The 25610-nt window shown below is 38.6% G+C and overlaps 1 protein-coding gene across 1 annotated transcript in view; it reads left to right on the top strand.

Annotated features, from left to right (window-relative positions):
- Positions 1-4215: 4215 nt before the first annotated feature.
- The window catches only part of pepd (peptidase D), a 53783-nt gene continuing 32388 nt past the window's right edge, over positions 4216-25610 (top strand). The window contains exons 1-4 of the mRNA XM_057849078.1: positions 4216-4290; positions 16644-16827; positions 21447-21574; positions 21664-21727. Of these exons, the coding sequence (XP_057705061.1) occupies positions 4274-4290; positions 16644-16827; positions 21447-21574; positions 21664-21727 (393 nt within the window). The 5' untranslated portion in view covers positions 4216-4273. The remainder of the gene's footprint in view (positions 4291-16643; positions 16828-21446; positions 21575-21663; positions 21728-25610) is intronic.

Genomic DNA, 25610 nt, shown 5'->3' on the forward strand with positions numbered 1-25610 from the left:
CATGGCTGGGTCTTTCAGCATGACAATGATGCCAAACACACAGCCAGGGCAACAAAGGAGTGGCTTCGTAAGAAGCATTTCAAGGTCCTGGAGTGGCCTGGCCAGTCTCCAGATCTCAACCCCATAGAAAATCTGTGGAGGGACTTGAAAGTCTGTGTTGCCCAACGACAGCCCAAAAACATCACTGCTCTAGAGGAGATCAGCATGGAGGAATGGGCCAAAATAACAGCAACATTGTGTGAAAAGCTTGTTGAAGGGTTACAGAAAACGTTTGGCCTCCGTTATTGCCAACAAAGGGTACATAACAAAGTATTTAGATGAAGTTTTGGTATTGACCAAATACTTATTTTCCACCATGATTTGCAAATAAATTCTTTAAAAATCAATCACTGTGATTTTTTTTTTTTTTAATTCTGTCTCTCATGGTTGAGTTTTACCCATGTTGACAATTACAGGCCTCTCTAATATTTTTAAGTGGGAGAACTTACACAATTAGTGGTTGACTAAATACTTATTTGCCCCACCGTACGTACACGTTTGGCCTACATCATGGGTGTCAAATGTACGGCCTGAGGGTTGTTCTGCCTGACAGGCACGTTGTAGCTCATTCATACTGTACATACAGAATCACATGCTTTTATTTTGACATTGGTGCCAAAAAACTAGATTTGTTTAATTGAGTGCGAGCACTACTGCACCGTTTTATTCGACCCCTCCAAGTCAAAACGGATTGGACGTCAAGCAGTGGCACCGCCAATGAGTTAACAAGGAAGTCACCCTTAACTCATTCACTTCCAGCCATTTTCACCGGAGCAAGGCCCTTCGCTCCCGGCCGTTTTACTGGATTTTGACTGATTTAGCAAGGCCAACACAAAATTCTGTTCTATTGCTATTTAAACATAGAACCCACCAAAAGAAAGGTTAGACTCTTCTTTCAGCAGAAAAAAAAATAGTTAGTCCATATTTTTTTCCATTCTTTAGAAATCAGCATTAGAAAATAGCTTAGTTTGAGCAATTTTCCAATTTCTGATGACAAAAACAGAAATTCAGCTTTCTGTGAAAGCATACATTTCAAACATAACTTTGACTTTAACACAGCTATTTTTTGCTTTAATTACATCCCAAACATCTGAATAATGTTTTCATTTTACAAAATAACATAAACAACAAGACACATAGAGCTTTAGATAGCAAAGTAACAATTTATTTACACATAACTAACTGAGATGACGCTGTTGTGGCTGCAACAGCCAGGTTAACTTTTCCCTCATCGCCGCCTGTCTCATAAAGATGGATTATTTTGAGTCCCTGCGAGGTCTGCTTAGCGAGCAGCAGGGACTCAACGACATCGTCCGCTGCACTGGTGGTCCCGGTCGTTCTGCTCGGTCGTCCAGTGCCATGCATCCTGGGCGTCCTCTCGGTTGTTCTGCTTGGTCGTCCGCCGCCTGGCATCCTTCCATCGGCCGTTCGTTGCCGTTGAAGCGGGTTGCGGGTCTTACCAAATGCGCTACTGCCCTCCAATGGCCAGTTATATTGCTTTAAAATGGATTTTCAGCTTTGTGCTTTGGAGCTCAGTTGAATCAGAACCCAGAGATGTCTCTTATGACAAAAAAAAAAAACGTAAAAGACGTCTAAATAACTATGTAAAGTATTGGCACCATTTGAAAAATCAAGTGATGCTTCTCTAATTTGTGTAATTAAGAGCACCTGTTACTTACCTGTGGCACATAACAGGTGGTGACAATCACTATTTCACACTTGATAATTAATAAATAAATAGGATATAATAAAGCAGGAAATAACCATGACACGACAAAACCTCACCACGGTGTGACATTGACATAATATCACACGTTATGAAAATATTTTATAAAGGTTGAAAAGTTACCTAGTATTGCTTTAAAGGGTATGACAACACCTGGGGAAATGCTAATATTCCATCATTTATCCATCAACGCATGCCTTTTGAATTCATATCATGCCACTTCGTGTAATTACACACATCGCAACACCAAGAAAATGATAGAAATTAGGTCGATTGTCAAGCTAAAAGGACCCGCCCCCGAGATGCCGGAAATCTAGCATATTGTGTGCGTGACGTCACTTTCGGGAAACAGCCGGCTCAGTGCTTAGTACTGAATGCCGGCGATGATGGCGGACAATTTTGTTTGACGAATCCGACGAAACGAACATTCTTCTAATGGTGACGAGGAGAGTTATGAACCTTTCTTTGGTGTTTTGGGTTATCAATTTGAGCCCAAATGAAAGCCAATGCAGCCTAATGAAAGGATCATTGAGGGGAGCAATCACACTGATGAAACCCCGACAACAGTTCGTGTGGGAAACACCAAATGGTATGTTTTGCATTTCTTTTTGTGAAGCTGATACACCGTGACCGCAAAATAAAGTAATGTATAGAATAATTATCGTTTAATATGCTATCATCGGTTTCGCTCTGCCAACCGACACAAATTTGAATGGGATTAGAGCAGGGGGTCCCCAACCTTTTTTGCACCACGGACCGGTGTGATTTGGGTCTTTTTTTCACGGACCGGTGTCCCACTTTTATATTCAGTTGGACTCTCAATGTTATCCAATGGTGCTAAAAAACTATTTACATCACAAACATACATGTGCAACACGGAAATGGCGTAAATTAACGCTTAACAACACGGCAAAGTCGTTAAATGAGAGGGCTACGTGCAGTTGTTGTGTGCGCCAAACATGGCAAACGTAAGTTAATATTCCTTTCTTTAAAGAAAGTTTGTAGTGTGTACTTACTCGCTGCATTCGCGGTCCTTTTTAACGTTACGCGCATGCCAACTTTGTCAGAACACCGGCAATGTGCGGCAGAAAAATACAGCAAATATAAAATAGCATTTGTTTTTAGCCCCGTCGTGTTAAGTGCAGGGAAAAAATACAACTCACCCGCTGAATCAGTGGGAGGGCTGAGTTTGTTTCGTTGAGACGAGATGCTCTTGAGATGGGAGAGCGAGAGAAGCTAGCATCACAAATACACGATGTTGGAAATTGTAGCAGTTTTCAGCGCGCTCCTAGCGATGTCAGAATATTCCGACATGACTTTAATCCAGAACTTCGGTAGAGTTGTTGTCTCAAATTTACGTTTAAGTCGCCGTGATTTGCGATCTCTACAAGCTGATATTCCTGTTCCACAGACATGCTCGAATCACTCGATTTATTCACATACGGGTCACGAATTCACTCCTTCGCAGTTCGTGGGTCTTTAGTGATTGGGAAGTAGCATAAATTTTGTTTTCTTTGAGGTTGTAGGCACATCTTCTGGCTTGTCAGGTTCCCGTTTCCCTGTAAAATTGCAAAATTAGCCCTCTTAGCACTGACGAACTTTACTCATTGTCTGCGTAGTCCAGCTCTTTTTCTCGCGTTCGGGAACTCATGGGTACTACATTGCGACAAATGGCTATTTGTAAACAACATAGCATGACAGGTTTGAACCATTTTAGCGATTTTTTGATAAAACACGAACGCAACTCTCTCGTCGATAAACAACGATGGCACCTGCCTCGACCTTTTGTTTCCTTGTTATGACGTCTCTGCCCCATTCGGCTGTTTCCGGAACACTTTCGGAAATGTTTGTCATTTTCGATAATTGCTCATTAATGTGATTGATTTTTTTGTTAACTTTATCAATATTTGTTATCTTGGCACATAACAGTTCTATTAATGTCTCACACCCCCTTTGCGTTTTCATACCCTTTAACTTATTTAGCCAAAAATATTGTGACGTCTACATATGTAAATTCCGTATCTCAATTATCGTTAGATTATCATTATTATTACTAGTCATTGTAATATGTTTAAAAGTAAATAAGATTGTAAATGAATAAAATGTTAATTAAAAAAGTAAACAAAAGTAATACAATTAAAATGATTAAAAACTGAAATGCACTTTTTCCCCCCATATCTTTTCCTCTCTTATCCTGTGATTGACAACGATAGACGTCCAATTCCTTTAAACTGGAAAGACCAGCAGGGAAAGCTTGTCTCTCATTCACTGCCAACCTCTCCCAGTCCAAATGATTTGGACGTCTAGCAGAGTCAATGGCATCCCATTAGTTAAATAAGTGCCCCATAAAGTCTGACGTATCAACCTGATAATAAAAAAAAACCCCAAAAAATACCGCGTTAGTTTTCAAATTGCCCACGTCCGAGTTTTTGTGAACGCAGCGCAGGGGAAGAAAACCACGTGATTTCCACCGGCACGTGACTGTACTGTGACAGCACACACGTCAACATGGCTACAGCACCACAGTGAGTTCATATTATATCTTACTTTCTTGCAACACCACCGAATATTTTAATGACGTCGTTTTGAGGAAAATCTACATCGTATGTTTATGAAAAATGTGTAAATTATATTTTGTGGCTGTGCCACGCCGACAGCACGGTTTCGAGTTGTTTTGTTTAGATAGGGAAATTGACTTGAGACAAAACAAGTCAAGCTAGCTTAGCATCATTGTTTAAATTATGTGCATTATGGTAATGCAACGTGAAAGTCCCCCTATTCAAACAATTATTTTGAAAACGGGGAGTTCTCCGAGAACGGATACACTTCAGGTGGACACTGGACTCAGTCCAAAGTATTGTAATATGAAAATGATTTGGGATTTCAAAATAAAAGGTTCTCTGAATTTTTTTTGTTTTTTTGTTTTCAATTTTCAAAAATTAATTTAAAAAAAATCTGTCAGATATCCGAGAACTTCTGAGGTATCCTCAAGTTGGTATCGTCGAGGTATCCTCGAGTTGAACTAAATGACAGTAGTCCCATAAAATTCTGATGTGACGTTTCAAAATAAAACTACCTTTAAAATTGCTCATATTTCCTGATATTTCGTCTTAATTAAAAAAAAAAAAAAAAAAAACATTTTTAAATGATCTGTGAGATATCCAAGGACCGTTCCACTTTTGTGGGATACTAGTATTTTAGTATCGATTGTTTAATAGTAATCGTTTAATCTATTGACTAAGTAGTTCGAATAATCAGATTAGGAACGTTTAATGCGTTGCAGAATAAATTTTTAGAAGATATAAAACAAAGGCTTGGTAAAGTTGCACTTTCAAAAGAAGCATTAAATGTGAATGCTGTTGAAAATTTAAATTCACGTGTTTCTTCAAACTAGTGCTGCAACGATTAATCGATTAACACGAGTATTCGATTAGTAAAAATATTCTAATCAAATTTTGCTGTTTCGAGTACTCACTGAATTAAAGTGGTGTTTTAATGGTTTGTTTTGAAAGTGCATTTAGTTGGATTGATTTGGGTGGATACACTGCCCTCTAGTGTGCCTCATTTCACATGGCTGAATCCAGCTGCTTTCTGTAAAGGCCAACATAATATAAGTTTTTGTTTGAGCTAATGTTTTTTTCAAATGCATTTCTAAATTAGTTTATAGGTATATTGAACTGTTTTTTGTGCGCATATGTGTTTGAACCATTTGTTAAGAGCATGGTTAAAAAAAAAAAATCGTTAGCATTATATAGCATTTAAGCTTGCGGACTTTTGCTATGTAAGTTAGCCAATTGTTTTGTTGTACATAGATCCTCATTTATTTATATTTTATACAGTTTGAGGCTCAGTTTAGGTATTTTAATTTTTTATGTTCGTTATCCGATTACTCGATTATTCGAACTAAATAGTTCTTCGATTAATAGACTATGAAAAAAAATCAATAGCTGCAGCCCTACTTCAAACCAGTATGCCGAATTGCACTTTCATTGAAAAGTAAATACAAATTTAAATATAAATAAAAAAAAATTTAAAAACTGAGTTTAGCCCCAAATGCTATTAAAAAATTAATAACTGAGAATCTAAGTACAGTACAACAAAAGAACAATTGGCTAACTTGCATGGCAAAAGTCCGCTAGCTTGAATGCTATAAAATGCTAACATTTTTTTTTTAACGATGTTCATAACAAATCATCCAAATAGATATTCCCACAAAAAATTGCTAAATATACCTAGAAGCTAAACTAAACTTAAAAAATTGCCTTAAACAAAAACTTGGCTAATGTTGGTTTTAACAAGGTGCAGCTGGATTCAGCCGTGTGAAATGAGTCATTTCATATTCACTGTTGCCTCTAGAGGGCAGTGAATCCACCCAAATTAATTAAACTAAATGCACACTTTCAAAACAAACCATGACAACGTCACTTTAATTAAACGAATACTTGAAGCAGCAAAATTTAAATCAAATATTTTTTTCTAATTGAATTACTCGAGTTAATCGATTAATCGCTGCAGCACTACTGATTTAAAAAATGAATGTAAAAAACCCTGTGAGATATCTAAGGACCATTTCACTGCTGAGGTATACTAGACTACCCGGAAAGTCGACGTAAAGTACTGTCAAGAAATTCTGAGGTGTCTTTTCAGAATAAAAGTACTTTGAAAATTGCTCGTATTTGCTGTCATTTCGCCTGATTTCAGAAATTAATTTGAAAAATGTGTTTGATGTCCAAGCACTGTACTACTTCTGAGGTTTACTAGACTACCCCAAGACTCGAACTAAAGTGCTCTCAATAAAGTCTGATGTGTCATTTCAAAATAAAAGTAGTCTGAAATTGCTCATATTACCTGAAAGCCTGAATTTAAAAAAATAATTTAAAAAAAAGTTAAGATATCCAAGGACCGTTTTACTTCTGAGGTATACGAGACTATCCCAAGAGTTGAAGTACTTTCATGAAATTCTAATGTGTCATTTCAAAATAAAAGTACTCTGAAATTGTTAATTTGACAGTCATTTCACGCGATTTCAAAAGTTAATTTTTAAAAATTCTCTGAGATATATAAGGAACCGTTCTACTTCTGAGGTATACTAGACTACCCCAAGAGTTTAGGGCTGCAGCTATCGATTGTTTTAGTCTTTGATTAATCGATGAACTAGTTAGATCGAATAATCTCATAATTGCATAAGGAACTTAAAAAGTTAAAATACCTGAGCTAAGCCTTAAACGGTTTAAAAAATATATAAATGAGGATCTAAGTTGAACAAAAGAACAATTGGCTAACTTACAGTGCCTTGCAAAGTTATTCGGCCCCCTTGAACCTTGCAACCTTTCGCCACATTTCAGGCTTCAAACATAAAGATATAAAATTTTAATTTTTTGTCAAGAATCAACAACAAGTGGGACACAATCATGAAGTGGAACAAAATTTATTGGATAATTTAAACTTTTTTAACAAATAAAAAACTGAAAGGTGGGGCGTGCAATATTATTCGGCCCCCTTGCGTTAATACTTTGTAGCGCCACCTTTTGCTCCAATTACAGCTGCAAGTCGCTTGGAGTATGTTTCTATCAGTTTTGCACATCGAGAGACTGACATTCTTGCCCATTCTTCCTTGCAAAACAGCTCGAGCTCAGTGAGGTTGGATGGAGAGTGTTTGTGAACAGCAGTCTTCAGCTCTTTCCACAGATTCTCCATTGGATTCAGGTCTGGACTTTGACTTTGCCATTCTAACACCTGGATACGTTTATTTTTGAACCATTCCATTGTAGATTTGGCTTTATTTTTTGGATCATTGTCCTGTTGGAAGATAAATCTCCGTCCCAGTCTCAGGTCTTGTGCAGATACCAACAGGTTTTCTTCCAGAATGTTCCTGTATTTGGCTGCATCTATCTTCCCGTCAATTTTAACCATCTTCCCTATCCCTGCTGAAGAAAAGCAGGCCCAAACCATGATGCTGCCACCACCATGTTTGACAGTGGGGATAGTGTGTTCAGGGTGATGAGCTGTGTTGCTTTTACGCCAAACATATCGTTTTGCATTGTGGCCAAAAAGTTCAATTTTGGTTTCATCTGACCAGAGCACCTTCTTCCACATGTTTGGTGTGTCTCCCAGGTGGCTTGTGGCAAACTTTAAACGAGACTTTTTATGGATATCTTTCTTCTTGCCACTCTTCCATAAAGGCCAGATTTGTGCAGTGTACGACTGATTGTTGTCCTATGGACAGACTGTCCCGCCTCAGCTGTCGATCTCTGCAGTTCATCCAGAGTGATCATGGGCCTCTTGGCTGCATCTCTGATCAGTTTTCTCCTTGTTTGAGAAGAAAGTTTGGAAGGACGGCCGGGTCTTGGTAGATTTGCAGTGGTCTGATGCGCCTTCCATTTCAATACGATGGTTTGCACAGTGCTCCTTGAGATGTTTAAAGCTTGGGAAATCTTTTTGTATCCAAATCCGGCTTTAAACTTCTCAAGAACAGTATCTCGGACCTGCCTGGTGTGTTTCTTGGTTTTCATAATGCTCTCTGCACTTTAAACAGAACCCTGAGACTATCACAGAGCAGGTGAATTTATACGGAGACTTGATTACACACAGGTGGATTCTATTTATCATCATCGCTCATTTAGGACAACATTGGATCATTCAGAGATCCTCACTGAACTTCTGGAGTGAGTTTGCTGCACTGAAAGTAGAGGGGCCGAATAATATTGCACGCCCCACTTTTCAGTTTTTTATTTGTTAAAAAAGTTGAAATTATCCAATAAATGTTGTTCCACTTCACGATTGTGTCCCACTTGTTGTTGATTCTTGACAAAAAAATTAAATTTCATATCTTTATGTTTGAAGCCTGAAATGTGGCGAAAGGTTGCAAGATTCAAGGGGCCGAATACTTTTGCAAGGCACTGTATATAACAAAAATATGCTAGCTTAAATGCTATAAAATGCTAACTTTTTTATTTTATTTTTTTACAATGCTCTGAACAAATGGTTCAAACACATATTACCACAAAAAATACCTGTGCACTAAATTACGAATGCATTAAAAAACATTAGCTCATACAACAACTTAGCTTATGTTAGTCTTAACAGGGAGCAGCTGGATTCAGTCATGTGAAATGAGTTATGTCATATTCACTGTTGGCACTGGAGGCCAGTGTATCCACGCAAATCAATAAAAGTGCAAACACTTTCAAAACAAACCATTACAACGCCACTTTAATTAAACGAATACTCGAAGCAGCAAAATTTAAATCGAATATTTTTTCTAATTGAATTACTCGAGTTAATCGATTAATCGTTGCAGCAATACAAGAGTTGAAGTACTCTCATGAAACTCTGATGTGTCATTTCAAAATAAAACTTTAAAATTACTCATATTCCTTGTTAGTTAGCGGAATTAAAAAATGTAATTAAAAAAAATAATATATCCAAGAACCGTTCTACTTCTGCAGTATCCAAGACGACCCCAAAACTCGAGCTAAAGAAGTACTCTCATGAAATTCTGTTGTTTCATTTCAAAATAAAAGTACAGGTTGGACATTATTATTATTCATTATAATTTGCACATTTCAGTATAAAGGTAGTCCCCGGGTTTCGAACGAGTTCCATTCCAACGCTGAAGACGTAACCCGAATTTCCGCGTAATTTGGAATTAACCATTTAGAAATTGAAAATAACTATTTAAAAAGTCCAAAAGTATTTCATGAAATGATGGAGGATACACTGCCCTCTGGTGGCAGCGTGGGGTCTGGCTGGACTGTCGCCTTGTCTGACAGAAGTAGACTTCTGACGTGGATACAGGATAGCTGCGCTCTGGTTTGGCCCACATAAGCCTGTAAGTTGTTTCAGCTAATATATGTTTGTGTATGCATTTGTAATGAAGCTTAGAGCTGCAATTCGTGGAGTTAGGTGTGAGCAATGTGCTATGAGAATTTTAAGTATGTTAGCATTTGTAGTATTTAAGTTATTGGACTTTAGTAAGACAAATTAGGCTAATTTAGTGTACTAAATTTACATATTGATCGGACTACACTCCCTGACATAAGTCTTGTCGCTTATCCATTTTATAGAAACCCATTGCTAATAACCTGACTTTTAATTATTCAATTGGTTTCAGAAATGGCTCATATGAAAGCTAAGACCCTCCCAAATGATGTTGAATGGACAAAAATATATTTGTTTCACCACAGGGACTCTAGATGGATGTTTGAACACCAATCGTTTTGTGTCATTTTAGCAGAGTACGTCATAACCCGGGGACTACATATATTAAAATTATTGTAAGTTGGATACAACTCACTACAATTAATACCACCTAGCAACAGTGCTGAGCTTAAATTTGACTTAAAACAATGAAAATATTCTTTCTTTTAGACTATTCTTTACGCAAACGACGGAAAATGACAGCAAACAACATGTTGTGCAAAAAAATTAACCGAAATGACACAATAAAAATGGCATTTGGTTTGAAGCAGGGTTTTTTTCTCAGACTCAGAAGTCAGTCCAAAGGAACTTTCTATGCTGCCTCAGCTTTAATTTAGGGGCAAAGTTTAATGTGTATTTCCATTGCATAACTTGTGAGCGTTGGTGTGTGAAATGACAACTAATGCAAGACTGTTCCTTTAGTTTAAGAGAAAAACTCGCATGTTGTTGATATTCTTGTGAATTTTGTCTGTTAGTTCAACATTTAAATTGGTCTGCGTGTGCAGAAACATTGACGACGTTCCAATTTTGGGAATATTATGAAATAACTAGAAAATGCAGTTTCTGGAGAAATTTCCATGGTAGCTTTGCATTAGCGGGGTAAACCCCTGAGGGTCACTTCCTGTTTACAACAGGTCACTTCCTGTTGATTTGGGGTGCACTTTTGGGTCACTTCCTATTGATATCAGGTCACTTCCTGTTGATTTGGAAGCATTTTTGGACCACCTCCTGTTGATATCGGGTCACTTCCTGTTGATATGAGGGCATTTTTGGATCACTTCCTATTGATAATAGTATCTTCCTATTGATTTGGGGTCATTTTTTGGTAAGTTCCTGTTTACATCAGGTACCTTCCTGTTGATTTGGAGTCATTTTTGGGTCATTTCCTGTTGATATCAGGCCCTCCACTATTGATTTTGGGTCATTTTTGGGTCACTTCCTGTTTATTCGGGAGCATTTTTTGATCACTTCCTGTTTACAACAGGTCACTTCCTGTTGATTTGGGGGTGCACTTTTGGGTCACTTCCTATTGATATCAGGTCACTTCCTGTTGATTTGGAAGCATTTTTGGACCACCTCCTGTTGATATCGGGTCACTTCCTGTTGATATGAGGGCATTTTTGGATCACTTCCTATTGATAATAGTATCTTCCTATTGATTTGGGGTCATTTTTTGGTAAGTTCCTGTTTACATCAGGTACCTTCCTGTTGATTTGGAGTCATTTTTGGGTCATTTCCTGTTGATATCAGGCCCTCCACTATTGATTTTGGGTCATTTTTGGGTCACTTCCTGTTTATTCGGGAGCATTTTTTGATCACTTCTTGTTGATATCAGTTCACTTCCTGTTGGTTTGGAGGCATTTGTGGATCACTTCCTGTTGATATCAGGTCACGTCCTACTGATTTGGGAGCATTTTTGGATCACCTCCTGTTGATTTGGGGGTGTTTTTGGATCACTTCCTGTTGATATCAGATATCGTCCTATTGATTTGGGGTCATTTTGGGGTCACTTCCTGTTGAGAGAATTTTTAGATCACTTCCTGTTGATATCAGGTCCCTACCTATTGATTTGGGGTCATTTTTGGGTCACCATGTTGATACCCTGTTGATACAGGTCACTTCCTGTTCATTTGGGGGGGATTTTAGGGTCACTTCCTGTTGATAGCAGGTCCCTTCCTATAGAGCAGACATGTCCAAAGTCCGGCCCGGGGGCCAAATGCGGCCCGTGGTCAAATTTCATCCGGCCCCCAGCCTCTGTCATGAAATCAATAACGTCTGGCCCGAACACAGACTTAATGAATTGGTCAGCAGTACTGCAAACAGCATATGAAGTAGCTTACACACAAAATGCTGCCCCTCATTTACCCACTAAAAGGCAGCAGCACTTTAACCCTTTATTGCCAAATGTATCACATTTGATACAACTAAAATGTCATGATTTTGAGACTAATTTAGAATTTTGACATTTCTTTTTGAAAAAAAAGTGATGGATGCAAGTCAACACATGCATCTGCAGGTTCCATGAGAAAAAAAAACACATGATTTAGGATGGGTTATAGATATAGAGCGCCTATTACACATATTCATTTTGACTTTTGTTTTTACAAATTTGAAAAAAAGGTTTCATTAGGACCTTATTTTTCAAATTTAGGGATTCTCTGATAATTGCTTCATGTTGGAGGTATTTAAGGGCTAAGCAACATTACTCCGTGTGACCCATTACTTCCATTTTCTAAAATGGTGACAATCAACAAAAAAAAGAAAGTTGACTGTGACAGCTGACGCTTCAAGGATAGGTGGAAATTAGACCATTTCATCACTAAAATACACATAAACTGTGTCTGCCTCATTTGCAAAGAGACGTCGCTGTTTTTAAAGATTTCAATGTGAGACGATATTACCAAACAGGACACGCTGACATGTACGACAAGATTACAGGGACGATACGCAGCAAGAAATTGAAGCAACTTGAAGCTAGTTTAATGTCACAGCAGCAGTATTTCGCAAAAGCCCGAGAGTCGAAAGAGAAAAAAACAATTAAGCAAATGTGACACACTGAATGGCTTGCTAAAATTTGCTTAAATATACTGTTCTACGTAAAGGACGTCAGCCAAGGTCGGCCCCCCACATTTTTACCACACCAAATCTGGCCCCCTTTGCAAAAAGTTTGGACACCCCTGCTATAGAGCCTACCCACGTACCACGTGCTCGCTGTATGGTTCCGCCCATTTGTCCGTCATTTTGACTCTGTATTAGCATTGTTTTCAATTGATGGCGGAATTTAAAATGCATTTCATGGAAGACCCGGTGCTTTCTGATGCCGCAAACTCACTGGATCTGTTGCATAAAAGGCGTTATGTGGAAAAGCTTCGTTCTATACAGTCGCCAGATCCATATTTGATGCCTAGATCGATGATTTTTGACCGGCTGCCTTCACCGTCTCTGCCTGACCGTGATATTTACAACTATCTTGTCCACACAAAATCAGCCTATTCTCACGAAAGTTTGAAAAACTTTAAGAGCTTGGAGGCTTATAAATGCTACGTTGCTGGTTGGGTGGAACAGGTCCTCGTACACGAAAATTCGGCAGGAATCTTGTGCTCGGAAGGTGAGTTACGAAAATTTCAATTCAAAATCTTTTGTTCTTGCTAACATCCACTGTCAAGTCTAATGTATTTCATGTCATTTGTCAATTGAGCTAGGGATTTTAATGTTTATATGGTTTAGCGATAGCACTCACTACATACATACGTGTATGTTGTCGGCGATTAGCCTAGCAATGATCTTAATTGTGGTTATTTGTCAGCCCCGTAGACGAGGCCAGTTTCTTTCACTTGGTACCAGCTAAATATTATTCAAAAAATAACGATGGTGGAAGAAAGGGAAGTCACAAACATCTTGAATTTGAAACTATGTCGTACTACGTCGTATGTTGTCGGCGATTAGCCTCGCAATGATCTTAATTGTGGTTATTTGTCAGCCCCGTAGACGAGGCCAGTTTCTTTCACTTGGTACCAGCTAAATATTATTCAAAAAATAACGATGGTGGAAGAAAGGGAAGTCACAAACATCTTGAATTTGAAACTATGTCGTACTACGTCGTATGTTGTCGGCGATTAGCCTAGCAATGATCTTAATTGTGGTTGTCAGGCCAAAACCCTCTAAATATATATTAAATGCATCTTACCGGATATAAAATGACTACTACATAGTCTGTGGTGATTTTTTGGTGTCCAGTTTTCACGTCGAATTGCAGCCGTCCATTTCGCTCTCCTCTTTGGATCCCTCGGAATACGGTAAAACTTCAAGTCTCTCCTTCCATCTTCTCTGTTAGTGCAACCAACAGCCACTCACGCCTTCACCATTTTGATTATTAATGTTAAGGAGCAGAAAAACACGCCGTAAATAGGAGAAATGTACGTAGCCGTAACAGGTTAACACTATGTTTTGACGGACAAGTGGGCGGAACCATACAGCGAGCACGTGGTACGTGGGTAGGCTCTATTGATTTAGTTTCACTTTAGGGTCACTTCTTGTTGATTTAGGGTCACATTTGCGCTACTTCCCGTTAATATCAGGTCACTTCCTGTTGATTTGGGGCCATTTTTGGTTCACTTCCTGTTGATATCAGGACCCTCTCTGTTGATTTAGGGTCATTATTGGGTCACTTTCTGTTGATATCATGTCACTCCGTTTATTTGGGGGCATTTTTGTATCACTTCTCATTGATATCAGGCACTTCCTATTATTTTTTTCAGCATTTTTTGATTCGGGTCGCTTCCTAATGATTTTGGATCCTGTTGATATCAGGTCATTTCCTGTTGATTTGGGGCTATTTTTAGATCGCTTATTTTTTCTATCGGGTCCCTCCCTGTTGATTTGGGGTAATTTTTGGATTACCCTGTTGATTTGGCGTCGTTTCCTGGACATTTTGCATTATTAATGGGTCACTTCCTGTTCAATTTGTCACTTCTTGTTGATTTTTTTTGTGCATTTCTGGGTCCCTTATTTTTTTTTATTTTGGGCCACTTACTGTTCATTGTGGGTCAATTAAGGTGTACTCTCAGTTGATTATGGGTCATTTGAAGCAACTGGACAAGATCGCTGGCGCAAATTGCTCTCGACCATGAAGGCTCTAAAACCAGTGATTTATTGCGTGTCAAAATGACCACGATGGGAAAAACGGAGTAATTTCAAACCCTAATAACAGTGTTTACGGGCTTTATGGATCGACCTTGTGTACAGCATCAGATAGAGAGTCTCTTTGCTGATAAGACGCAGTCTATCTGTGTTCCAAGCTTGTCAAAGTACCATCTTAATCTTGGCTTTATTGTGTGGTATCTGAAGGATTAGCTACACTTCCTTGGCAACTTTGTTGGTTTATAGATGAAAGAAAATATTGATGAATTAAAAGAAAATAAAAGCAGGAGTTATGTGACAAATAAAAAGATATTTCAATGCATAATTTGTCTTTCTATTGATGAGGTTATTACAAAACATTACTGGAAAATGCCATTTCGAGAACCAAAAGTGGCATTTGCCATGTGGAAAATTCAATTTTAAAATGTGGCATTTGATTTTGCCAGGTGGCATTTTTTTATGTCATGTGGCTTTTTTTTTTTTTTTTTTGGCTATATGGCAAAATTGATTTTTTTGTGTGGCATTTTTTTGCCATGGGGTAAGATTGATTTTGCCATGTTGCATTTTTTTGCCATGAGGCAAAATGGATATTGCCATGTGGCATTTTTTTGTATGTGGCAAAATGGATTTTGCCATATGTTTTTTTTGCCATGTGGCATTTTTTTGGCAAAATGGGTTTTACAATGGGCCAAAATGGATTTTACCATGTGGCATTTTTGTTTTTGCCGTGGGCCAAAATAGATTTTGCCATGTGGCATTTTTTTGTATGTGGCAAAATGGATTTTGGCATATGGCTTTTTTTACCATGTGGAATTTTTTTGCCATGTGGCATTTTTATGGTATGTGGCAGAATGGATTTTGCCATATGGCTTTTTTTTTTGGTATGTGGCAAAATGGGTTTCGCCATATGGCAAAATGGATTTTGCATGGTGGCATTTTTTGCCATGGGCCAAAATGGATTTTACCATGTCTCATTTTTTTGCCATGGGCCAAAATGGATTGTGCCATGTTGCATTTTTTTGCCATGTGGCAAAATGGATTTTGCTATATGGCTTTTTTTGCCATGTGGGATTTTTTTGGGTATGTGGCAAAATGGGTTTTGCCATGTTGCATTTTTTTGCCATGTGGCATTTTTTTGGTATGTGGAAAAATGGGTTTTGCCATGTTGCATTTTTTTGCCATGTGGCAAAATTGATTTTGCCATGTGGCATTTTTTGCTTTGGGACAAAATGGATTTTGAAATGTGCATTTTTTTTTTTTTTTTAGCATTGTGGAAAAATTGATTTTGCCATGTGGCATTTTTTTGCCATGCATTTTTTTTGCATTGTGGCAAAAGTGATTTTGCCATGTGGCATTTTTTTTTTTTTGTATTAATTGGTGTTGATGACCCAAAATCAATAGGGAATGACCTGTAAATGACCCAAAACCAACTGGAAGTGGCCCAGAAATGAACCAAAATATGACCCAAATTCAACAAAAAAAAACAATACACAGGAAGTGGCTTTGTTATTATCCAAAATGTACAATACAGGAAGTTACCTAAAATCAAAAGAAAGTGGCCTGCAAATGACCCAAAACAAACAGGAAGTGGCCCAAAATCGGGAAAAAAGTAACCTGTAAAGCTGGTTGGTCACTTCCTGTTGGGTTTGAGTTACTGAACAGCCTCCAGTATTACAGGTTACTTCTTTTCGATTATAGGGTCACTTCCTGTTTGTTCTGGGTCACTTGCGTGTCACGTTCTGCTGATTTTGGGTCACTTTCTGTACATTTCAGTAACCCAAAAACAACAGAAACTGACCCCCAAATGACCCAAAACCAACAGGAAGTGACCCAAAATCGAAAAGAAGTAACCTCTAAATATAAAATGAACAGGACGTGACCTGTAATCAGATCCTCATCATGATTTGTTTTCCAAATGTAAAGTGCGTTATAAATAAAATGCATTATTATTATTATATGTCATTGTGTACATCACTTGGTTGTAGCACGGCTGCAAAGCTAACAGTTTTCAGCTAACACTCTTCTTTTGTGCTTACAGAGCGGTTTTCTGGTTGGGTAACGACACCCTGCGAGTGTCTGCCGAACTTTTCGCAGAGAACCGCCGGCGTCTGTGCCTCGGCTTGAAGGCCAAGGAGGGCGTCGAAGCCTGCTCGGTCGTGGTGCTTCAGGGCGGCGAACAACAGCAGCGGCACTGCACCGACACGGACGTCCTCTTCAGACAGGTTGGCAGTAGTTAGCATTTGTGGGTCACTTTCTGTTGATTTTGGGGCATTTAAATGTCACTTCCTGTTGATTTGGGGGCATTTACAGGTGACTTCCTGTCAATTTTGGGCGACTGAACAGGACGTGACATCCCCAAAATAATCGGAAGTGGTTAAAAATAAATGAAAAGTGACCTTTTATGACCACGAAACTGGGAAGACTGGCTGTGGCGTCCAGTCTATTTTAAATGGGAGAGAACTTTCTTTGAAATTTTAGGGCCCCTTCCTTCAAATTTAGTATCATTTCCTGTAGATGATTCGCCATTTCCGGGCTGCTTCCTGTTCAGTAATCCAAAATCAACAGGAAGTGATGTAAATTCCACAAAATGGACAGGGGGTGACCCAGAAATGCCCCCAAATCAACAGGAAGTGACACCAAATCAACATGGAGTAGACTGGATTTCCTTGGGGGGTAGTTATCGGTCACTTCCTGGAAGTTTTGATTCATTTCCTCTTGATTTTCTCGGGCGTTTTTTTGGTTGCCTTCTGTTCACTTACCCAAAATCAACAGGAAGTGACCTGCAAAATCCCAAAAATAAAAAGGCAGTGACCCAGGGCATTCCTTGTAAATTTTGGACCGATTCCTATTGATTTTTTGACATTTTTAGTTGACTTCCTGTTACTTCCTGTTGGTTTTGGGTCGCTTCCTGTAAATTCTGGATCATTTCCTGTTAATTTTTCAGGCTTTTCCAGGCTTTTTCCTGTTGACTTACCCAACATCAACAAGAAGTGACCCCAAAATGCTCCTAAACCAATAGGAAGTGACATCAACAGAAATTGACCCCAGAATGACCCCAAATCAACAGGAAGTGACCTAAAATCAACGGGAAGTGATCCTGAAATGCCCCCCAATCAACAACAAGTGGACTTATATCAACAGGAAGTGACCACAAAATGACCCCAAAATCAACAGCAAGTTGGATTTTTGGGGATTTTTGGGTCACTTCCTGTACATTTTAGGGAATTTCCACGTTTTTTTCCTGTTGATTTTGGGTTATCCCACCCACCCCCAAAAAATCAATCAAATTAACAGGAAGTGACCATTAAATGCCCCCTAATAAAAAGGAAGTAACCCCAAAATGACCCAAAATCAACAGAAAGTGACCTGATATCAACAGGAAGTGATCCTGAAATGCCCCCAAATCAACAAGAAGTTGACTGATATCAGCAGGAAATGAACCCAAAATGCCCCAAAATCAACAGCGAGTTGGATGTTTTAAAAAAAAAAAAAAAAAAATTGGGTCACTTCCTGTAAATTTTAGGGAATTTCCAGGTTTTTTCCTGTTGATTTTGGGTTATTGTCCCACCCCCCCAATCAAGCAAATTAACAGGAAGTGAACATGGAATGCCCCGTAATAAAAAGTAAGTGACGCCAAAATGACCCAAAATCAACAGGAAGTGACCTGGTATCAACAGGAAGTGATCCTGAAATGCCCCAAAATCAACAGCAAGTTGGATTTTTTTTTTTAACATTTTGGGTCACTTCCTGTACATTTTGGGGAATTTCCAGTTTTTTTCCTGTTGATTTTGGGTTTTTGCAGCCCCTCCCAAAAAAACAATCTACCAAATTAACAGGAAGTGACCATGAAATGCCCCCTAATAAAAAGGAAGTGACGCCAAAATGACCCAAAATCAACAGGAAGTGACCTGGTATCAACAGGAAGTGATCCTGAAATGCCCCAAAATCTACAGCAAGTTGGATTTTTTAAAAACATTTTTGGGTCACTTCCTGTACATTTTAGGGAAGTTCATTTTTTATTTTGGGTTATTGCCCCCTCCCATAAAAATCTACCAAATTAACAGGAAGTGACCCGATATATATATATAGGAAGTGACCATGAAATGCCCCCTAATAAACAGGAAGTGACGCCAAACTGACCCAAAATCAACAGGAATTGGTCTTGATATCAACAGGAAGTGACACCAAAATTCCACGAAACCAATAGGAAGTGACCAACTATCAACAGAAATTGACCCTAGAATGACCCCAGATCAACAGGAAGTGACTAAATATCAAGAGGATGTGACCCTGAAATGCCCCAACTCACCAAGAAGTTACCTGATATCAATAGAAAGAGACCCAAAATGCCCCCAAATTAACAGGGAGTCTGGATTTTTGGTTGACTTCCTTGCCGTTTTTGACGACTTTACGGGTCCCTTTTCGTACATTTTGGAGCATCCCGGGGTAACTTCCTGCCAATTTCGGTTCATTTCTTGTTGATTTCTCGGGCAGAGCTCGATTATTGGAAATTGGAAATTGTTTATTGTCATCGTCATTAGGGCTGCAGCTATCGAATATTTTAGTAATCGAGTAATCGACTGAAAATTCTATCGATTAATCGAGTAATCGGATAAAACAAATATATTTTTAGGTGAAGAGCAATTATAAATATACATGAGAAAACAAGACATTTCATCTAATTTTGAACCATTTTCAGTCAATCAATGTCTTTATTTTCGATGTATATTGTTGAAAACAGCCAACAATTGCATCTCAGATGTAACTAGAATTAAAAAAAAAAAAAAAAAAAAAAGACTAATTCACTGCTTTCACTCAAAAAACTTTAGATCTTATTACAAAAAAAAATATATATATATATCTTACCTAAAAATGCCGTTACGCTTGATAACACACATCACTTAAAAGTTTGGATTTTTTCCCACGTCTTTCAATTGAATTTCTCTTTGTGTCAAGCCATTTTTAAGTTCTAGTTAAGTTTTAAGTTAGTCTAAACTGTAAGTCCTGATAGGATTTTGAGTTTTTGCAGTGTTCAAAATAAATGTATGATACAAGCTGTATTGGAGCACATTAGCACCAGTGCTACTTGGTGTTTTATCCAGCAATGACTACTGAGCTAAAATTGATAGTTAGCATGATTAAGTTTTTATTTTACACCCTCATCACTCCACAATGCTATGTTATGTTAAAGCCTGTATGTAAGACACGTTAGCCAAGCATCGACAGTGGTCATAATTAATAGAAACCTAGCCCTCCGCAGGGCTAACGTGACTTCAGAACAGGAACGTTAATCTTATTTATTAGCGCTTAGCGCTCTTTATTAGCGCTTAGCGCTCTACTGCTTTAAGATGGCGGCTGTTTACTAAAGCTGCCCAGACGCGGCCGAGTCTGTCATTTAGCATCTAGTTCAACATACATGTGATCTCTATGAGACGCATGAGACGCTACCTGTACCAACGTAGCATCGTACGGGCTAGTATTTAGCAACGTCGGCGTTGTTTGTGGCGGCTGTCGGCAGCAGTAAGTTCCCCCCCCCCCCCTTCTTCCTCTCCGCACGTGACAGCGCGTTGTCCCGCATTAAAAGTAGTCCGAGCAAAACGTGATGCTTTGAGCTGTCAAAATAAACGATTACTCGAGGTGAATAAAATTACTCGGATCAGTTTTTAAACTCGAGTTACTCGAGTTGCTCGAGTACTCGTTTCAGCTCTAATCGTCATCGGTATCATTGACAGTTACAAGATAGCGTTGTGATAAGATTAACCCGAAGAATCCCGAAGAAAAGACTAGGGCTGACGGGAGAACCCTGGGTTTATTAAATCCCGTTCCCAATTACACCAAAGGACGCACATCATTTGCATGATAGAGTTGGCATTTCACATTGTGGTGCAAGTGCAGTATTTTTTTTTTTTTTTTTACAAACCCTGTCCAAAGTACTTAGTGACCAGTTAACCAGATCTATTATACAAAATTTGTTACTGATTTAATCAAGGCTCGACAGCATTCGCGTATGTCAGCAGATGGAATGTTCTGTCTTTGCGACAGAGCTGATTTTTAGGGCATGTTATGACTACCTTATCTTAAGTCACTGAAATTCCTCCACTTTTTGGTATGGGAACACTATGTGGTGTCTGGCAGAATGCCCTAATTTGACTCTCGTGCAGTTGTTTTTTCCATACTGGAGGTCAGTCTCTGTAGCAACTTAGAATAATGTCCTTATACAGTATGTTCGTTTTTAAAGGCTGTTAGCAGAGGTTGCGCTAGACATTTTCGTTGTCTGTCATTTGCGGCAATCTTGTCCATCAATTGGATGACGCGCTGGCACACCGGGTGCACCAATAAGAACCTCGCGTTGATGTGTCAATCACGGAGCCGCCGCCAGACCCCGGTTACGCTACAATATTCTGACAGAATAGCTAACGACGTCATGCATTAAGAGAGACAATAGCCAATTAATATGCTAACTCGCCACCCTGTGGTCTGGGGTGTGAATTGCAACCTGTCAAAATGACTGACGGACTTCAGTTTTTTCCGTCACCGTTTTAAAAAACCGGTCAACGACGGAAAATTTCCGGTTAACGCGACCCCTGGCTGTTAGGGACCCCATGTTGGTCAGTGCGGGGTCAAAAGCATTCCAGAGGCGGGCCCCTATGTTAGGAATCGACAATGATTTTAAGGTGGTTCTCACATGGCTGTAGTTAAACACATTGTTACCTCTCAAATCATAATTCGATTCCCTCGCTTGGAAGCAAATTTGTAGGTTGTGCGGAAGATAATTTGAGCCATATAAAAGGACTTTGTTTCTATCCTGTACACTTTCCTGTACACTTTCTCACCAAAACAGGAGTCTTTCTTCCATTGGGCCTTCGGAGTGACTGAAGCTGACTGCTATGGAGCCATTGAAGTGGACTCGGGGAAATCCATCCTGTTTGTTCCGAAACTGCCTCAGAGCTACGCCACTTGGATGGGAGAGTGAGTATTTTGTAGATTCTAAAAGCTAGTGTTGTTTGTTAAAACGTTGCTTTTTATTGAAAGTCGCATCTTTCGTCTTGTGTCAACAGGATTTATTCCAAAGACCACTTCAAGAAGAAGTATGCTGTGGATGAAGTGTGCTATACCTGTGATGTAAGTGATCCTTAACTGAATATTGAAATATATTTGAGAAGATGTAGAATAAAGGCTTGCTAAAAATTGCACTTTCAAATAAAAATACCCGTGTATTTCTTCAAACTAGGCACAATTGCGTCTTCGTTTAAAAAAAAAAAATTTAAATACCTGACCTAATCCTATAACAAAATATGAGGATCTAAGTCCAACGAGAGAACAATTGGATAACTTGCATAGCAAAAGTCCGCTAGCTTAAATGCTAAAAATGCTAACGTTTAACAAATCGTTCAACACGCATTCCCACAAAAATGGCTAAATATACCTCTAAACTAAATTATGAATGCATAAAAAAACATACCTCAAACAAAAACTTATCTTGTTTTGGTCTTAACAGTGAGCAGCTGGATTCATGGATGTTAAATAAGTTATGTCATATTCACTTTTGCCACTCGAGGGCAGGATATCCACCCAAATCATAAATAGTGCAAACATTTTCAAAACAAACCATGACAACGCCACTCTAATGAACGCTCAAAGCAGCAAAATTTGATTTGATTTTTTTCTCATTGAGTTACTTGATTTAACCCATTAATTGTTGCAGCACTAAAGCGGTGTCACCATTTTGGGTTCACTTCCTGTTCATATATTGTCATTTCCTGTTGATTTTTAGGCATTTCAAGGTTACTTCCAGTTAATTTTGAGTCATTTCAGGGTCATTTCCTGTAGATATCGGGTCACTTCCTGTTTTTTAGGCATTTCAGTGTCATTTCCTGTAGATATTGGATCACTTCCTGTTGATTTGGGGGTATTTCAGGGTCACTTCCTGTTGATCCTGTCTATTCAGTTTTTGCTAAAAATGTATGTTTCAGCCAAAATTTGCCAGACCACAAACATGCATTCATTTCTAATGGCCCAAATTTTCCATTGATCTCCATTGGCCGTATTCACCATTCATTTCAATAGCATATAAACTTCCATTCGCTTCTATTAATTTCCAAGCCAAGTGGAAATTAACGTATATAGTGCTTAATTTACCCGATATCAATTGGAAGTGAGCCTGAAATGCCCCAAAATCAACAGGAAGTGACCTTAAAATCAACAAGAAATGACCTGAAATTCCTTAAAGTTAGCTCATTACCTGCCACTGAAGACCCATAGATGTCCAATCTGTTCGAAGTGGGAGGAGTCACCATTTTGTGTTCACTTCCTGTATATATATTGTCACTTCCTGTTGATTTGGGGGGCATTTCAGGGTCACTTCCTATCGATTATGGGGCATTCCAGGGTCACTTCCTGTGGATCTCGGAAAACTTCCTGTCATTTTTGAGGCAATCCTGGGTCACTTTCTGTGGATATTGGGTCACTTCCTGTTGATTGGGTGCATTTCAGGGTCACTTCCTATTGATCCTGTCTATTCACTTTTTGCTAAAAACATACTGTTCAGCCAAAATTTGCCAAACCAAAAACTTACCCATTTAGTTCTAATGGCCCAAAATTTCCCATTGATTTCCAATGGCCCCATTCGCCATTCATTTCAATAGCACATAGATGTCAATCCACTCCTATTAATTCCCAACCCAAGTGATCAGATATCAACAGGAAGTGACCCAATATGAACAGGAAGTCAAGTGACCCTGAAATTCCCCCAAAATCAACAGAATCTGACTCTGGAATGTGTCAAAATCAACAGGAAGTGAGCCTAAAATGCCCCCAAATCAACAAAAAGTGACCAAATATGTACAGAACGTGAACACTGGAGCTCCCCAAATCAAAAGGAAATGACGCTGAAATCCCCCTCATATAAACAGTGAAGGAATAGTATCTTTTCTCGTTTTGGCTGTTTGACTGTTTGTATTATTGTAACGTACCCAATATAAAATAAATAGCATTTGTATCATAGTTTAGATCATTCACTCCCAGCCCTTCGCTCCCGGCCGTTTTACTGGATTTTACCGATTTTGCAAGGTCCACAGAAAATTCTGTTCTATTGCTATATAAACATGGAACCCACCAAAAGAAAGATTATACTCTTTTCTTTCAGCAGGGAAAAAAGTAAGTTCATATCTATTTCCATTGTTTAGAAATCAGCATTAGAAAATAGCTTAGTATGAGCAATTTTCCATTTTCTGATGAAAAAAACAGAAAAATTGAGCTTTTTGTGAAAGCATACATTTCAAACATAACTTTGACTTTAACACAGCTATTTTTTGCTTTAGTTACATCCCAAACATCTGAATAATGTTTTCCTTTTACAAAATAACATAAACAACGAGACAAATAGCGCTTTTGATAGCAAAGTAACAATTTATTTACACATAACTAACTGAGCGATGACGTTGTTGTGGTCGCGACAACCGGGTAAACTTTTCCCTCATCGCCGCCTGTCTCATAAAGATGGATTTTTTTTAGTCTCTGCGGGGTCTGTCCAGGTGGTCCCGGTCGTTCTGTTCGGTCGTCCAGCGCCTGGCATCCCGGGCGTCCTTTAGGTTGTTTGCTCGGTCGTCCGCCGCCTGGCACCCTGGACGCCATTCAGTCGTCTTCCGCCGGCACCCCACCCGTGCGGCCCGGCCGTTCTTTGCCGTTGAATCAGGTTGCGGGTCTTACCAAATGCGCTACTGCCCTCCAGTGGCCAGTTTTATTGCTTTAAAAACGAATTTTCAGATTTGTGTTTTGGAGCTAAATTGAATCAGAACCTAGAGATGTCTCTTGTTAAAAAAAAACGTAAAAGATGTATAAATACGTCTTTGGGACACTGAAACAATTAAAAATAGAACGTATTTATACGTTTTGGGAGCAAATGAGTTAACCATGACCCAGCAACGATGACACACAAACTTGACCGCCCAAATCTACAATAGAAGAACACCCAAACATACCCTTCTTCAAAAGTCCGAGACGCCTCAAATGCAACAGGAAGTGACCCGATATACAAACTATCACAGCAAAGTTATTGGGTTTTCTTGAGTATTTATACAGTATTTTTCCTTTGACGTTGCGGCTAAATTTACACAATGACCTTATCGCTGCTGTTGAGTGCAGAGGTTTTCTTGCAGCTTCCCCCGAGGCGGACAATTCCCACCTGGGGAGAAGCTTTCCGTGTCAATCAGCGGCCACAGTCGGAGCCTTCAAAACACTAAAATACCATAATAGCTGTTTTTTCCCACGTTAAGTGTCGCCAGCTGGGACTAGCGCTGAAAGCACAATAGAAAACTAGACAGTCAATATTATGACCTTCTTAAGTGCTGCATGCATAGTTGAGACCAACTAGTTCTTATTTTATTATTTTTGATGTGTACTGTAGTTTTTTTTTTCTCTTGAAAAAAAATTGATCCATCATGATTCATGACCTCTGCACACATACAAATGCTCCATTTGGCTGATTTGTTTTTCTCCATAATATTCTTGAACTTTAGACTGAGGTGTAAAACACATTTTTCAATCTTTCAAAAAAATGTATTGTTCATGTTGATTTTTTTTCCCCTTGAGCATGGGCATGGGATGTATTAGGGGTGTACCAAAGCAATATTCTTGGCCAGAACGAAAAACTGTATATTGGAAACACTTGGCCGAAAAAACGAGAGGCCGACATGTATATTATTCCTTTTTTTTTTTAAATTTATTTTTATTTATTTTTTAAATATTTTATTATTTTCCGTTCAATGCCCTTTGTCTTTGGCATTTAATTTTTTTTTGTTTTACTTCCTTATTTTTTATGTTGCCATGTTAAAATCTTTATTAATTAAAAAAAAAATCTATTTATTCATGTTTCTATGTTAAAATCCTTTTTATTTCTTTGAAAAAATACTAATTTTTTACATTCTATTTTTATGTCGCAATGTTAAAATCTTTTTAAATCATTTATTTTTATTATTTTTAATTGTATTTATTTGTATTTAATTAT

The sequence above is a fragment of the Corythoichthys intestinalis genome, chromosome 1 (assembly GCF_030265065.1).
Source record: "Corythoichthys intestinalis isolate RoL2023-P3 chromosome 1, ASM3026506v1, whole genome shotgun sequence".
Lineage (NCBI taxonomy): Eukaryota > Metazoa > Chordata > Actinopteri > Syngnathiformes > Syngnathidae > Corythoichthys > Corythoichthys intestinalis.